The 16,690-nt window shown below is 37.0% G+C and overlaps 1 protein-coding gene across 1 annotated transcript; it reads left to right on the top strand.

The window, feature by feature from the left end:
- The first annotated feature begins 7,585 nt into the window (after positions 1–7,585).
- LOC139735334 (lithostathine-like) lies at positions 7,586–13,816 on the top strand. Its single transcript, XM_071646081.1, has 3 exons — positions 7,586–7,725; positions 12,268–12,465; positions 13,622–13,816. Exons 1-3 carry the CDS (start codon positions 7,586–7,588, stop codon positions 13,806–13,808), a joined length of 525 nt encoding a protein of 174 aa, XP_071502182.1. The 3' UTR covers positions 13,809–13,816.
- The last annotated feature ends 2,874 nt before the right edge of the window (positions 13,817–16,690 follow it).

Genomic DNA, 16,690 nt, shown 5'->3' with positions numbered 1-16,690 from the left:
AGTAGAATAATTTTTTAAAGCATATTTAAATCTGAAAAAGTTGATGAGACGATAATAAAGACAGAACGCCGTCATACATATGATAATCATACAAATTATGCATTTACTTGTATATTTACATGTTATTTACATGAATCAGGTAACCCATGATTGTATTGCGCGATCACATACTAACTTTATGACGTCCGTTAAGAATGATAAGGACGTTGAGAAGCCTCGAACCCTGTGGCTTTAGTGGCAACTTAACGCCCTTATCATATATGACATGAATTCTCAATCGGCAATAGGCACCCTATATAAATATTTTTACATTTTCATGTGGGTTGCGTGTGTGTGTGTGTGTGTGTGTGTGTGAGTGTGCGTGAGTGTGTATGTGTATTAAAGGTAGAAAAAGAGAACAGAGTTCTGAATTAGTCTCCCTTAATGGATCCTCATTCGGACTGGAAAGCTTTCATTAGCGTGTTCTTACAAAATGACACAGAGATGTACAGTAAGCCATTGTATATAGTAAGAAAATGGTATATTAATGCATGTAACATGGATATCTTTTGACACTTAGGAACGTAATCACTACTTTTTAAACGGCAGCAACATCAAACATTTCTTTGCAATTTATAAATCTTTAAACCTATTTTAATTCCAGTTGACGTTCCAAAGAGAGGGGTGCTTAGTAGATTTGAATACAAATGAACTGATTTCATTTCCATCAGCAAAAAAAAAAAAGAAGAAGCCATAAACAGGAAAATTATAATATGCAGAAGAACAAAAACAAACAAACTAAAGAAATACAGTAATCTTTTCATGAACTGACAAGAAATTTAATCATGAATACAGGGTAGAAGTTGATATTTACAAAAGAAATTGAGGAATCCACTAAAAAGCTCGGCTTGGAATAAAGTAGCGGACCCCACATCTCGAAGGAATGGAAGAACAAATATAAAACTCAACTTACGAACATATAAACAGAACAATATAGATAACTATAAGAAATAAAATAAATACAGTATCTACAAACCTATATACAGCCTATATGGGGGGGGGGGGCTTCGAGCTTTTGGAGACTCAAATATTGTGTGTGTGCATGTGTATGTGTTTTTTTTTAACTTAAACTTAAAGTTACCAAGAAAAACCAGTAGGTGAAACAACATTGTTTTACGATCACAACATGAAACAGATGAAAATATCACACAAAAAAATACAACCCCCAACATTTTTTAAAAACTATCGAATTAAATGATAGTTATTCTATAAAATCAAAGAGAAAAAAAAAGAAACCGTAATTTACAATCACCGTGTATTCCATGATGGAAAATTAAACCATCTTACAAATATCTTTTAAGGTTCTTCTTAAAGATATTAATAGTGGGAGAATTTGTAACTATCTGGTAAAATTTCCTACTGAAGGTCAAGTATGTCCGAGTGTGTGCATTATATACATCTTATTTACTTTAAACAAATGATGTCTACAATGTGTATTACTATTTCGTGTGTTATAACTTTGAATCTTATCATTGAATTTAAAGATATCAGAAAATATCTAATGTAACAAAAGCATATTATGTTTAAACGTATACATGTTTTATAAGAGTATTAAACTTATTTAGTTAATGTATGTTTAAAACATTCATTTTCAGAACCAAAGGCATTGAGGGCGTTTTTTAATGAGCGTTTGTGCTGTATCGAATCGCTCTTTTTTGAAGGTTAAATGTGCCAAGTAAATTTGAGGGATGGATATTTGCCCATACAGCGTTGCAATAGTTGAAATGAGATAAAATTAAACTGTTATATAACAAAATCAAAACATTCATTGGTATTCATGAAATAATCTTTAGCATATCTATTACGCCAATATTTCTCATGGCTATTTGTATGTTTTTCCAGTTCAAATCACAGTCAATACAGTGCGTATCAAAAAATAGGTAATCCATTTTTGGAGGGCTACCATTTTTTAATTGTCAGCTATGGAGAGCACAATGTTGGTTGTGAGGAAAGAGGAACTCTTCCTCTTTCCATTGGTGCCTAATCATGTTGACATATATGTCACGCAGGACTGAGCACATGAACTTTAACGACAATGACAAATTGCACTTTTTCCAAGTTTGAGTGTCACATGAAGGAACAATGAATGTTTCACTGAATGGATGAGATCTGTCGATGAAAGTGTCCAACTGTGCGAATGCACGTTTGCGTTTAGGTTTGTGTTCAGGGTTTCTTCTTCATGGTCCATATGAAACCTGCAACATAGCCACCTGTCCGATAACGTGGTCACTCCTACAAGGCCAACCCACACGGTCCATTTTCTCTGTTCATATTCAATATATAGCTCGTAGCGACAAATCATGTTCTGAATATGAAGGGATCAATGGATAATGGGTTTAATAACCTTTGTGCGAGTGACCAAGTTATCAACAACATGGCCATGTTGAAGGGTATGGACCATAAAAGGTTAGAAGAAACCCTAAATGCAAACCTGCAGTCATGCAAGCTGGTCTGTTAATTTGACCAATTTCATTGAAAGATCTCATCCATCCAGTGAGACCTTCATTATTCCTTCTCCATGGCTGACAATTATGAAATAGTAGCCCTCCAAAGTTGGATTACCCTTTTCTTTTTCTTTTTTTGGATACGCACTGTATTAACCTCTAAAAAAGTGTGTACATTCTACTAGAGACTAGTTTACATCATTCATTTTTACATCACAAACTTCAAATTCTGAAATCTTTTTCTCACAATCTACAATCTACAATCAATTCATTATCACGAAACCACTTTGACAATTTGAATAACTCATTATTCGAATCTATCATCAACTCATTTGAATCAAAATGAAAAATCAATAAAACAGAATCAACTTATGAAATAAACTTGGCCATACACGATATCACACCAATCATTGATAAATATAAAAAATAACAAGGACCCTATTTTGTGGAAACGTGGGGGACTTTACGCAAAATATCACAATGTATCCGATAGAGTATCTTTATATAATGTAACTTAAGTGTTCATAACACTACTATTAAATATAAAATGAACCACTTTAAAGAAAGACCTCAAATACCATAACAGTCAAGCATTTTAATTAATATTTCATGATCTATCATATCCAAAGCTTTGGAAAAATCGAGAAAAACACCAATAGCAAGAAAAATATCACTTTAGTGAAGTAGGAATACTATTCCGGAGATCTACAAGGGCCATTTCAGCTGAAAAATTAGTGGAAAATTCCTATTGAGAATTACATAGAATATTATAATATAACGAAATATACATTTTAACTCTTATGTACTATTTCTTCAAGGACGTTTGAGAAACATGGTAATTTTGAAATTTGTTGATTTTTTTTAAAATGAAATACCGTTATGTTTCTTTTTTACATCAGAATAACTTTAGCAACTTTGACTTTTACTGGAACAATTTCTGTTATTAATGACAAATCAAATATATGAGTTAAAGGCTTCAACAATGAATATATTCCAGTCTTAATCAAAAGTATCGATATAGATTATTCTCAATTACAGTACTTACAAAATATTTTCCCTTTAACATTTTACTCATTTCTACAATTTGCCTGTTATCAAACTATACAGGCAATGAATAAGAAAACAGTGGCAAGAATTGACAAGTGACAAGAATTAGTATAGGCTAATCTATGCAAGGTGGGAAAGGCGAACAGAAAACTGTGGGAGGAAGCTTCTAAGTTTTCCTTTGCATAAATGGAAGGGGCATGTTTGGACGTAATATGGGAGGTTACCCAAAGTTTTAGACCATTTAACATAACGTCTTCTGTTTACTTTCAAATTCCGTGACAAGGATAGGTGATATTCATCACTATTGTTCATTATAATGTGTCTGGGTATAGGATACTAATATGGATCGATATAATTTAACCAACATAAGAGAAAGATATTTGCGGCAATATATTGATTAAAATCATGTTTTTACATTACTCAGGTCCATGCAGTAACTGACCCAAGTTATACAAAAGCCAATAAAAAGTCCAGGTGGATGCCAGCCATGTGAGAGATATTGTCGAGGGAGTCTGCTATTTTTATCATGAAACCTTGTATTGCATGAGAGGTTTATATATTTTTTTTCACGAAATCCAAACACAAATTTACAAGATATTTCATAGGATTGCCAAAAAAAAAATCAAAGTTCTATAATGTATCAATTTTTTATGATACTTTAGATTGAGCAGATAACAAAGAAATATTGGTTGATGCTTAGCAATGTCTTTGTGTCTCCTTTTTGTATGTAAAATGGATTAACCCGAGTAATTTTCACAGTCTTCAGGGACAATCTCACTCACTTGTGAAACATTAAATGAACCGGAGAATCGGCTATACGATAATACGATAATACTGTTTACTAGAATATCATCAACTTCCTCATAACCTTCACTCATTTCATTTTTGAAACAAGAAAAAAAAAAACACTTCATCCCTAAACGTAGGCTGAAAAAAAAATTGTGTCAAAATCACAAAGTGCCTGAAAATACGAGAAAAAGTTTTGTCAGAATGTTTAACACTTTTATCAAGATTTTCTTTTCTTAATGATAAAAAGAAAATGCTTATCAAAATTGTTATCTATCAACGTTGGGTTTTCAGTAATAACATCATCCCATCACATTTTCGTGATACAGGGTTATTTTGCTAATTAACTCCTCAGCTGTAAAATATGATATTGTGTAAGTACCCAGGATCATTAAATGGTACATATTTGCGCATATTTACCTATTTTCTTTCTTCCTATAGATAGGAACACCTGGAAGTGCAATGCATTCGGTCTTACATAAAGTGCATTTCTACGCCATCATAAAAGGTGGTTATTAAAATAGAATAATACCTGCAATAGAAATGAAATCATGATGTTCCATATAGTTTCGCGAAACAGTAATATCAGACACCTGTTTTAATTTGCGTGTTGTGGTTGCGCCCAATAGCGCTATTCGATTACACCATGTGAAAGCTCTAACTTACATTTATTTATTGTTTATCTATTCATTCGTTTTTTTCGGTCCCAATTTCGATGGAATGTCTACCATTCCCTATATTCTTCTGATTTTACTCTGTGGTTTGAAATTCAACTTGAACATGGTGTGGAAGTGTACGTCAAGTTCTATGAAATCATGTGTGTGTGTGTGTGTGTGTGTTTGTTTGTTTGTTTGTTTGTTTTTTTTTGGGGGGGGAGCAACACTTGGGGGCAAGACTTCATCAGGAGCAGGCGATTTCAGGAAGCGGTCGAAAAGAAGCAAGTCTAGATAAGGGCCCGCTACTCCTCCTCCACTTAAAGGACCTATGCAATGTGAATGCATGCTGACTTGTGTTGAATTATAAATAGTTTAAATTCATCTATGTGGCAACACGAATATCAATCAAGCGTGAGCCATTTATTTTGTTAACCATATCAGTATTTTTGCAGTGGTTGACAGATAATGTCATCGACAAAATCTTGGTTTTGAAGGTTTTTGTTTTTGTCCAAGTAATCGGAAGAAAAGTAGAAGAAAAATCATAGTAAAGTATATGACACGCATTTAGATACGGTATTCATTTGGATACATAAGTAATATTGAGTTGTAGACGAATCAACAAAAGTCAATACGCATTTGCCTTGCATAGGTGTTTTAAAGAGTCGGTTAAGGAAGAGCAGAGGAAACATTTCTAAAATAATAATAATAATAATAATGATAATGATAACAACAATAATAATAATAAACGATTACTCCGCATTCTCCGAAAAGCATCTTCTGTACATTAAAGTGCGTCATGTCGCCTTTTGCCCAACATGCCCAACAAGAGCTATATGCGTCATTATAGGCTGTCTGCCCAACAAAAGCGACATGGGATCGTAGATGAAATACGTAGCCGTCTAACAGTCTAAACAGAGCTTATAAACTTAATTTTCTCCTTCCTCTGCACTCGAGTTGTGACGTGTAGTCTTTAATTACTGTGAAAAATAAACACCTCCCAGCGCTACAGGCGTTACCTTGGGGTTGTGAGTCTCTGTACAATAATTGGTTAGCCAACTTGATAAATTTATTTGATTATTTGATTGGCAGTGAACCTGTGAAGGAAGAGAAATTAACACACTCTCTTTCACGATTTTCACTAGACACACCTGCTCCAAGCGTACGGTGTGAGAAACTATGTAGACTATTTTTTTTTTCTACTAACCTGCTTATATCAATCGGCAATTTTCTCTCAATCACAACACACACACACACAGACACTGTCTTTTCATTATTCTGTTTACACATGCAAGGATTCTAAAACTTTATTTTAATGCGCATGACACGCATTCAGCAATCTATATTCTACAAATTGAAAATGTCTATTCTTTTTATATCAATTTAGGTTGAGCATTTAATGTTTACATTGAAGTGCATTTTTCTGAAACATTGTGACACCCAATACAAGCAGAGAAATTTTCTGGGACTTTACTTTTTTTTCGTATTTAGGGAGTTGGATTTACAAAAAAAAAAAAAAAAAGAGAATGAACGTTCCCACTCTAACACTAATTCCTCAAATAAGAACAAAAAAAGAAATACAAATAGAATTAATCAATTAACCGCGATGCTAAAAGCATATGACGGGCATTTAAAATCATTTTTTTTCCATGTACATGGCAAAAATACGAGAGTATGTAACCCGTACACGCTCAAACAACACAGTCATTACAGTTCCTATATCGTAATAATAATCTTCTTTTTTTTTGGTTAAAGATACGCAGTAGAATGATATGATTGAGTCATCATGATGGCTTAAAATCATTTCAAAATTACCATCGCATTTGTACAAAAGGAATGCGATTTATTTTCTTTTCACCATGTAAGAACAGACGAATAATGTACAGAGCTCAGATGCACAGTCAACAGATATTTGATGTTACTGTACACCTCCATCAATAGCTTCATTATCACTCAACGATCATTATTATCATAATTATTATTATTATTATTATCATTTTTATTACATCATCATCATCTGTAGAACACCGTATTTTGGGTTGGTACATACACAAATAATGTTTATTGTCAATGTAGGGCGCTCATCGTCTTAACCCTGCTATAATGCTAATGACAATCTCACCACCTTCAAGCAGTTCCGCCTCGGCTAATTGGTACATCTTCAGACAGATGCAATGAGGGGCGGCAGCAGAGGAAAATGAAATAGACACTATGTCTTTCACCGAGACTATTGAGCTTAAACCAGGAGATTTCGCGCCCTATAAATAGATCCTCGCTGAGACCACGTGCAGATGTGCTTTACTCTTTGGTGATGAAAGGTGACTAGTGCGAGTAGGCGAAAGGCGGAGCGTCCCACTCTCCCACATTCTAACCACTTGGCAAGTCCAGTGCTATCATCATTACTTGTAATCAACCTCTCGGAGTCGTGAAGTACTTTGTGAACAAGATTCGTGGTCAAGGCATTGCCCATCACTATTTGCATACATTGTTCGCCGTTCTATAACAAGCTTCGTTAAACTGCAGACTGAAGAAAAGAGAGTGCACCGATCGAGAGGATATTACTAACAGATCGGAAGAGAATTCTGAGCACATCTCGTCTCAGCCGTTTATAGGGCCATGAGGAACCTTTTGATTCCAGTTTTCATACTGTCCGCTTTAGCGGTTAAATCGTATGGACAGACGGTACCGGGACAAAATATCTACCCGATGCAGGGCTGTCAACCGGGATTTACCAACTTTGGAAAGTTCTGCTACAAGTAAGTTTGGATGTTATCAACCATTTTGTCGGTGGATAACTAGACATATTCTTTAGCTTCAACATGCTGATGTCTTTCTGGTTCCACCAGAGAAGAGACTTCCCCAATACCGTGGCACCAGAGTGACACATATTTTCATCATTGAGGATTTTGTTGGTTTATTTCCCTATAGAGGTAAACATGCACTAGAAATTAAAACACCAAATTTTATAACAAAAGATGAATCGACAGATCTCTTTGTATAGTGACATCCAATCACATCAGTGCTTTTACATTTTTAAGAACATCAACACCAAAGAAAAGTGGACAGAACCTGACCTGTTCATTCATTAATCTGTAGAATGACATCAAGCTTCATCTACGAAAACTCTACCGTAATCACGGATCTAAGGAGCAATCAACGCAGTGAGGAATTAATTCTAGGCTTAAAATCTGCGTTTGCAAAATTTCGAGGGTGAGAATTGAAGATTGTGTCGGACACAGAAAAAGCAATGAATCAATTATAATTTGTGCTAAGGAATAGAAGAACCTACAAATATAATTATCATCAATCCAGCTTCCGATGGGTTCAGATGGATCATGCGGGTTTCCAACCCGGTTACCATTGCCAATCTGCAAATGGATATCACTAGTACTTCTGCTACTACCACTACGCCTTCGACTCGCGCAAAAGCTACTTCTTCTAGCAGTATTATTTGTACTTCTACTTATATACTTTGATATGTACTTATATCACATATACGTATGATACACCAATAGGCTTACAGTTACACTACTCGGATAAAAAGTGTCGAACTTCTTCTCCATCTCCAACCCACTACAACTGCTCTATTGTAGCTATTACTTCTATTACTATAGTCATCGTTGTTAGCATTGCTTTTAATACCACCGTATCCCTTCTTTTCATACTACTTCAACATTTTTTTTTAACATCTGCATCCGCTGCATCACCTGTGTCACCACCAGGAGAAGTATTTCTGCTTCAACCGATCTAACCCTGTTTTTGTTGATGAGATTACAATAACGCTGCAAAATGCCCCTCTGCTTTTCCATCTCCAACCTAAAATTAAACGTCTTCCTCTTCCTCTTTTTCTATCACTCTTGCTCTACTTTTAGTAGTGCTACTACCAGTCCTGTTCAGTCGTTACTGCAACCATCACTTTCACTGATTTAATCTCATTCTGTTGCTACTCTCCACCACCTACTCACACCAAGTTCTCCTAGATTCATTATTCTTCGGGGTTGTACCTACATATACATCCGCTTGTCTGTCCTTTCTTTTTGTTGTTTGCATTTGTTTTTCTACCTTTTTACCCGCCCTTCTATCATCCCTGTTATCAATCCTCTACCCCTTGGCAAGGATGCTTTCGAAAATCATGACTTTTATGCTATTGCTGCACAAGCGGGTCTCGACGCGAAAGACAGTATAGCTGCTATTATTTTGTTTAATCAACTCGTACGGCATTAACTTTTTCATGTGAACATTGGGCAAGTTATTAGAAATAAATATTTAATGGATCTCAAGACATGTAAGTATTCTATAATTGGAGAGCAACAGGAACTGACAGCTAAATCTGGAATCCCGAGGGAGGATGACAAAGGTACACCCTAAGTGACAGGAAACTGGATCCGACAGTCACGTGCGAGGAGGATCGGTCGGTTGCATCTTAGTCACCGTATAATGGAGGTCCCATCCCAATGAGCTACTTCTGCTCTATCATTCCAAGCCGTCCAAGGGTTCTCTACAAAACCACCATAGTGGTCCTGATCAAAGATGACTTCGCATGCCTTATGCATAAAAAGTCGATCTGGAGTTCTACAACATCCTATTTTCCATCATCATATAAGATGTACACAATAAAGTAGCCACGCCTTTTTTTTTTTTGACAAATGGCAAAGGTACCTTAGTTATTCAGACAACATGTGAAGCCCTATGATATATCTCTCCTTATTCATATTGCCAAACTTGAACTTGGAACAAACTGTGCTTTGTATTACAGATTTTTATCTGCAGATGAAATTCAAATTCGACTCTCAAATTGGAGTGCTATGCAGGGTTCCATATTGACATTCTTTGTTTCGCACAGATTCAGGTGCATTGGTTCGTTGGTTATGGGTTTACTATTATAAGGTTGTGGGTTCAAATCTTGGACCATTCTGGCATCAATGTTAATTGCCGACTACGAATCTACCACCCCCTTCTCCACAGAAGAGCGATTGCAGTCTGGAATGAACGTCCAAGAGAGCATGACCATGAGATGTTTTGAGTGACGGCAGCAAAGACATTCCAGAAAGATCTTTACTTACGAGACGATTATCTCTCTACTTCTAGACTACATTTTCAAAAGGATATAAGAAAATACCACCTGGAATGATAGTGTGATTATATTGTGATGTTTTTGTAAAGCACTGACGAAATCTGAAAAGTCAGTGTGTTTCCTAAATGGTGAGCCACGCAACTTATCTGCATATGACGTACCCCATGCGCGTTACGAAGCATTCCCGTGAGTCTATCGACTCAACCCCTATGTCCCCAGTGTGTTGTTTTTCTTTTTAATTTTCGTGGAGAGGGTGATAATTTGAGGGAGGGGAGGTGTAGCGGGGATGGGATACATTTTCTCTCTTTTTTCTTTTTCCTTTTGCTAATGAGAGAATGTTTACAGGCACTTCCTGTCTCCTGACGTCGACGGTGATGAATATAGACGGGACTCTGAGTAACCTTCCTTTGTTTGTGATAAAATCTGATAGCACGCAAACAGTTTTATTTGAAATCACGTTCAAGTGGCAGTGAAATTAACAGGTTGCTCAAAACTTGCTCTGACATCTTTTTTTTTTTTTCTGGGAGCAGGACTCTATTTAAATTTAGCTCTCCTGTTTCGTAGTCTTTCACACAGTGGCTGAATCATAATCTGGTAGGTCAAGTTGGGAGTGTCGTAGGGTTTTGTTTTCGGCCCTGGACTCGTAAGGTGGGTGCATCCTGGGACAAAATATGTTAAGATAATTGAGAGGCGCTGTATAGGATTACAGATCTTTAGTCAGTTTATAATGCCATTATGAACAACTTTACAACAAGACAATAGAGACAATACTTATTGTAGTTGCACGTTTCGGCATTCAAAAGAGCGCTTACTGAAACCATTAAGAGACAAAGTGCCTGATTAAAGCACGACTCTTATGTTCATGTGAGTAATAGTCCAAGCTTTTTTTTTTCGTACATGCCCCTTGAGTGTTAAACTTTCAGATGGTTTGATGCATCAAAAAGGGAAATCGATTTTCGCCCAAGGTGTACGATTAACTTAGCTAGAAATAATGTTTCATGCAAGGCAATGTAAATGTCTTCCTGAATACGGAAGCTAATAAGTACCACCTAGAGGAAAAGATGTTTCTTCGCCTCCGCCACATTTTTGGGCCAGAGAAGGCTAGAAGGCGAGATATGAAATGTCTTCTCGAATTCTCGGGTCGGACAAGACGAGAAGGACAGTTGTGAGATCTCGATCCTGTTCTCAACTTTTCTGGTCGGAGAATATGACTTTGTGCCTATTCGTACCCGAGATGTCGAGAAGACGAGATCTCATCACTCGCCTTCTCATCGCACCTTCTCGAACCCAAAATGTCAAAATGACAAGCTCTCGGCTCTCGTCTTCTCAGACCTGGAAGTCACGAAGACAACAAAAGCTGAAAATGACGATTGATCGTGTCTCCTTGTCTTTTCTAGTACCTTCCTTGTCCTCTTAGACCCCGAGAAGTCAGGAAGACGAGATCTCGGACAAACCTTCGGGTCTTATCGGAACCTAGAGATTGAGATGACGAGAACTCGTTTCTCGCCTCTTTGTCTTTTCTGTTGCCTTCATGGTCTTCTCAGACCCCGAGAAATCAGGAAGACGAGGTCTCACGAGATCCTAACCTGATCTCATTAACGTCTCAGGAAGGTGGTATAATGACCATGTCTCAGAAATAAAGACTTACCAGGTGGACAGAGAGCGGTTATTCAAAAATCAAATTCAATCTAAACTCCAAACTACAGATGTTGAGAGTTCAGCCTGTTTCACCTCCATGATATAGTAGAGCACACCGATGTGGCGCCATGGCGGACGCGGCGGCACCAGGACGCTGCTCATTTGAAAGTGTCCTATGGAAGCAAATTTCTCAGGACATATATCCGTGGGCCTCTTCGGCTATAATATCATTATGACTTACGCGGCTTCGACGCCGCTAAGTCGCTATTTGGCACAGTAGCATTGGCACACAGGACACATGGTTCAGGGAAATCACTCATTCAAACAGAGACAAAATGTCTCCCCAAAAATCAATGAACAGACAAGTTGCATAAATAGATGGAGGCACGAACAGATGGATGCACTTATTGAAATGGATCCAAGTGTATTCCTGATTTTGGAAACTTCAACTGAAAATAAAAGTTCGCAGTCTTTCTCTTAAAAGGCTTCCAACGAAAATAAAAGTAATGTTGCTCAGATTAGCGTTTACTTGGTCATAATAACTACTATGGTTACTTGTAATTCTATTTATGTGTGTCTCCTACAGGTACTTCTGGGAGAGGCTGCCCTGGTTGCAGGCTCAGCTAAAATGTCTCAGTTACCAGGCTAGCCCATTAGCACCAAAAGGATATCTCATCACTACCAAGGACATTCAACACAACAGGTTTCAGCACAACTGGCTGCGATACACTGGTGGTGGCAACAATAAAGTTTGGATGGGCCTTGCAGAGAGGAGAAACAATGAGTGAGACATTTGATAGGCTTTCTATCCTAACTTGATCTCATTAATGCCTCCGGAAGGTGCTAAAGTGTCCATGCCTCATAGATAAAGATAGTGCACATTAATTGCATGCAGTTTTTCAGCTGATGCTTGACAACAACCTTTCAACTTTGATTTCTACTCTTCAATAGACAAACACAACAGAAGAAATAAAAGAATGTGTTTAAGTTTCCCGTTTTGTCACCTATAAGGGAAAATGAAGAGACAATGTAAGCATTACATCTACTTAAAATCTAGCAATTTCTCTTTTTCATAAGTGGTCATCGCCAAGTTATTGCAAAACCAAAATATTCTGATGCAAAAGTCACAACATATTGTACACTCTACCTCATTTGAAACGGATTTGTGCACAAGTCAACAGGGGTTTGTGAGGCAATGACATTACATCTTTTAACTTGCGCATGTATTTGTTACCGATACAACGAGTGATGTTCGTTATCCCAAAGGTTCGTTATTCCGAAAATAAAATAAGGTTCGTTATTCCGAAAATGAAATAAGGTTCGCTATTCAAAAGGTTCAATATTCCGAGACACACAAAATCCGTATACATATCCGTATATAGATGTTCGTTAATGCGAACGTTTGTGGCATTATCCCGAAATTTCGTTATTCCGAAGGTTTGTTAATCCGAAAATTATGTTCGTTGTTCGGAAGGTTCGTTAGAGCGAAAATGCAATAAGGTTCGTTATTCCCAAGTTTCGTTAATAAAAAAAAATGAAATAAGGTTCGTTAATCCAAAAATGATAAGAAGGTGCATACTATATAACGAACCTTCGGAATTACGAACCTTATTTCGCTTTCGGATTAACGAATCATCGAAATAATGAACCTTCGGAATAACGAACCTTATTCCATTTTCGAAATTGCGGACCTCCGGAAAAACGAACCATATTCAACCGATATGAATATATAACTACATCGTGTAACGTCGGATTACAGTGAAATAAACTTCTACCGTTCTGTTTCTCTGATGTTATATTTGCTAGGTTAAATTGAAAACGGAATGACATCACACTTCTACGAAGGTCAATGCTTGCAGGAAATCTAACAGACAACCACGTGTCAGACAAGTCGTTATGGGTCTATCACTTTTTTTTTTTTGCAAATCAATTCCTTGCAGATACTACTGGGCTGATGGCACGCCTTTTCTGCCCCGTGCGTGGAACCGCTTCAAGCCGGACCAACCTCAGCTAAATGCCCACATCCAGGCTGTACACTCCTTTGACAACAGGGCGGACAACACGTGGGTTACCTCCAGCATCGAAACAGAAATTTCTTTCATCTGTCAGTATCAGTACATGCCATAGCGGGAACGTCACAATAAATGTCGACAAGAATCTTGCATCCACGGCTATGCCGATGGCTACTGGACAATAATTACTGGACGAACTCTGCCCTCCTAACATATCGAATGCTACTTGTCATAAAATATTACTTATTATCATAATTGCTGCCGTCACTACTATGGTGAAGCAAACCTTGTAATGTGATTCAAAAGTTTAATGTTATCACCTAATTTATTGTAGCATTAGCAAGACAAGCTAGCTTAAATTTTTAATGACATTTAATGGAAGATGATTAACGATGGTGACACTTTGGCCACAATGAACATGTCTTATCTGGTATTCAGATTAAAAGGCACATTCGAATCTTATTTTCATACCTTGATGGTAAACGAACTACTCAAATCAATTACAATCTTGCGTGAATTAGAGTTAACGGGCACCACGCAACGAGGTTGTGAACAAAAACAGCAGTAAAATGATCGACACACCGGATTACCGTACTTTGACACATTATTGTGAAAGAAAAACGTATGTAAACATTTCTACATAAGTTAAAAAAAGGCGCCGAAATCCAAAGGTTAGGCTCATTCTTTTCAGGCAAAACAAACAAGGTTGTTGTTTCTATTAACGTTATAAATGACCTTTGCAAATTGGTTAAGTGTCAAATACAGTCTTCTTAATTTGATTCACCGCACATTCAAAAATAACTGCTTTTATTAACTAAAGCACTCCCAACCCCTTGTTGATAATCATTAGGATATGAGGTTGAAAAGATTCTCAAATAAGTTTCTTTGATAAAGAAAGCTTAAGATATTAAAATTTGGGAGAAGAAAAAAGTGAAATATTGTTATTGTTGTTTTAAGAATCGTGTGTGTGCTTGATATATATATGTATATATCTATATACTCATGCATATAATCATATACATATATATACATATACATGTAAATAACAATAAACATACATTTATATGTTTGCATGATCCTTTTGATGGCCTTCTCTTGTGTCATATTTTGAAACATAATATTTTCAAGACATTTTGAGATGTTAATGTCTTTTTCGTAACAATAAAGAGGTTGATTTTTGTAATGATATACCTATCATTTGCTTTGTCTGACTACTTCTCACCGTCGTTTGTTCTTAGATGTAAAGAATAATCTAAGCTCCTCCTTCTCCACGTAGTGTCCCAGCAAAAAAGAATTTTAAATAGTGCAAAAGTTGAAAAGAAACAATATCTAGTCAAATCATCCTGACATCTGAAAAAAAAACCAACAACCTTGACTTGTCATTAGACTTCGTTATTTCGTAATAAATGATTCACAAGTCAAAATGTATGACAGTGATCCTTTCCGGGATCCTTCTTATATCAACTTTTTGACTCGGACAGAGCAAACTTTATTTCTATCATGAAATGTAGTGCTTAGGTTGACTGGTTAGATGTACTATAAGCTAATTCACGAATTCTAAGTCGGAGACACATAATCTACATCAAGGAGTCTTTGTTCTTGCCCGATCGAGTTAATATTCACGTGATCAGTGGTCAGTAATGAGAATACTTACCAGTTTAGTTGGGTGACAGAGGCTTAACCTTGTTTTGCTGTCGGCAAAATGTTTTTTTTTTTTTTTTAAGTGCTTTCACCCTATTTCTAGGTTGCTGAACCGAATGTGGATAATGCAACTCTTGCATCCATGAGGGTTTTTAGCTTTTCAAAATGGCCGCCAAAATGGCCACCAAGAATGAGCACTGCAACTGACTGACAAATTGCCCTTCATCGACGTAAATAAGCACTGAATTGATCAGTGTTTTAGTAGTAGCCATGATGAAAAAATCATGGGCGTACATACTCGAGCAGGATTCGAACCCACGACCTCCCGATCACCGGACAGGCGTCATCTCCAATAGACCACCGAGCTTTGGCCCGACAGCAAGTGTTGGTTCTAACCCTTATGGAACAAACACAGTGTTACCACACTGTGTTCACATAGTAAACTATGTGTAAAATGTGTAAATACACTGTGTTCAGTGTTGTCACAGTGTGAAATTACAAACTATGTGGTTCACCACATACAACCCATATAGTCATACACAGTTACCACAGGTTACCACATAATGGTCACAGTGTGTCACATACTGGAGTATGTGGGCATGGTGTGTTCATAGAGCTGTCATCGTTTGAATTTTCAGACTATGTGGTTAACCACATACTTATCATATGATGACATGCAGTTACCACATAATAGCCACAGTGTGTCACATAATAATATATTGCAGTCTATGGGAATAGTGCCTCCACAGAGATATCACAGTGTGAAACGATGGACTATGTGGTTTATCTCCCACTAGTCACATAGTAGTATACAGTTATCACAGCTACCACATAATAGTCACAGTGTGCTACATGTTTCAGTCTGTGGGGAAGATGTGTTCACGTAAGTGCACAGTGTCTATTAAAGACTATGTGACGTACACCACATGCTAATCTCATAGAAATCACAGTTACCACAGCTTACCATATGATGACCACAGTGTGTCACAAACTGCAATGTGTGAAATTTGTGTTTCCACAGAGTTCCCACAGTGTGGAATTCTAATCTATGTGGTTCAGCACCGAAAGTCACATAGTAATCACAGCTACCACAGCTTGGCACACAAAATCCACAATTGTGTCACATATTGCAGTATGTGGGAAATTGTGTCTGCTGAATTGTAACAGTGTGAAATTCTAGATTATGTGGTTTCTCACCTAAAAGTCACACAGTGGCTCGACACTACAGCTTACCACAAAATAACCACAGAAACTTTCACATGTTGCAGCATGTTGGAATGTAGTTTTGCAGATTTGTCACAGCAGACCGACCCAAAAGTGATTGGGGAGGGGGTGCAATGTACGTTATAAAGTGTA

The sequence above is a fragment of the Diadema antillarum genome, unplaced genomic scaffold (assembly GCF_040938485.1).
Source record: "Diadema antillarum isolate AM-2024a unplaced genomic scaffold, OU_Dant_1.0 seq00000570_RagTag, whole genome shotgun sequence".
NCBI classification, from domain to species: Eukaryota; Metazoa; Echinodermata; class Echinoidea; order Diadematoida; family Diadematidae; genus Diadema; species Diadema antillarum.
Note: the sequence above shows the minus strand (reverse complement) of the source record. Positions and strands in the feature narration are given on the sequence as shown.

Bases quoted from the DNA above. Each gene is read 5' to 3' on its own strand.
- LOC139735334 (XM_071646081.1), top strand. From the start codon at position 7,586: ATGAGGAACCTTTTGATTCCAGTTTTCATACTGTCCGCTTTAGCGGTT. The intron at 7,726-12,267 runs GTAAGTTTGGAT...TGTCTCCTACAG, and splicing joins TTTGGAAAGTTCTGCTACAA to GTACTTCTGGGAGAGGCTGC. The intron at 12,466-13,621 runs GTGAGACATTTG...AATTCCTTGCAG, and splicing joins GCAGAGAGGAGAAACAATGA to ATACTACTGGGCTGATGGCA.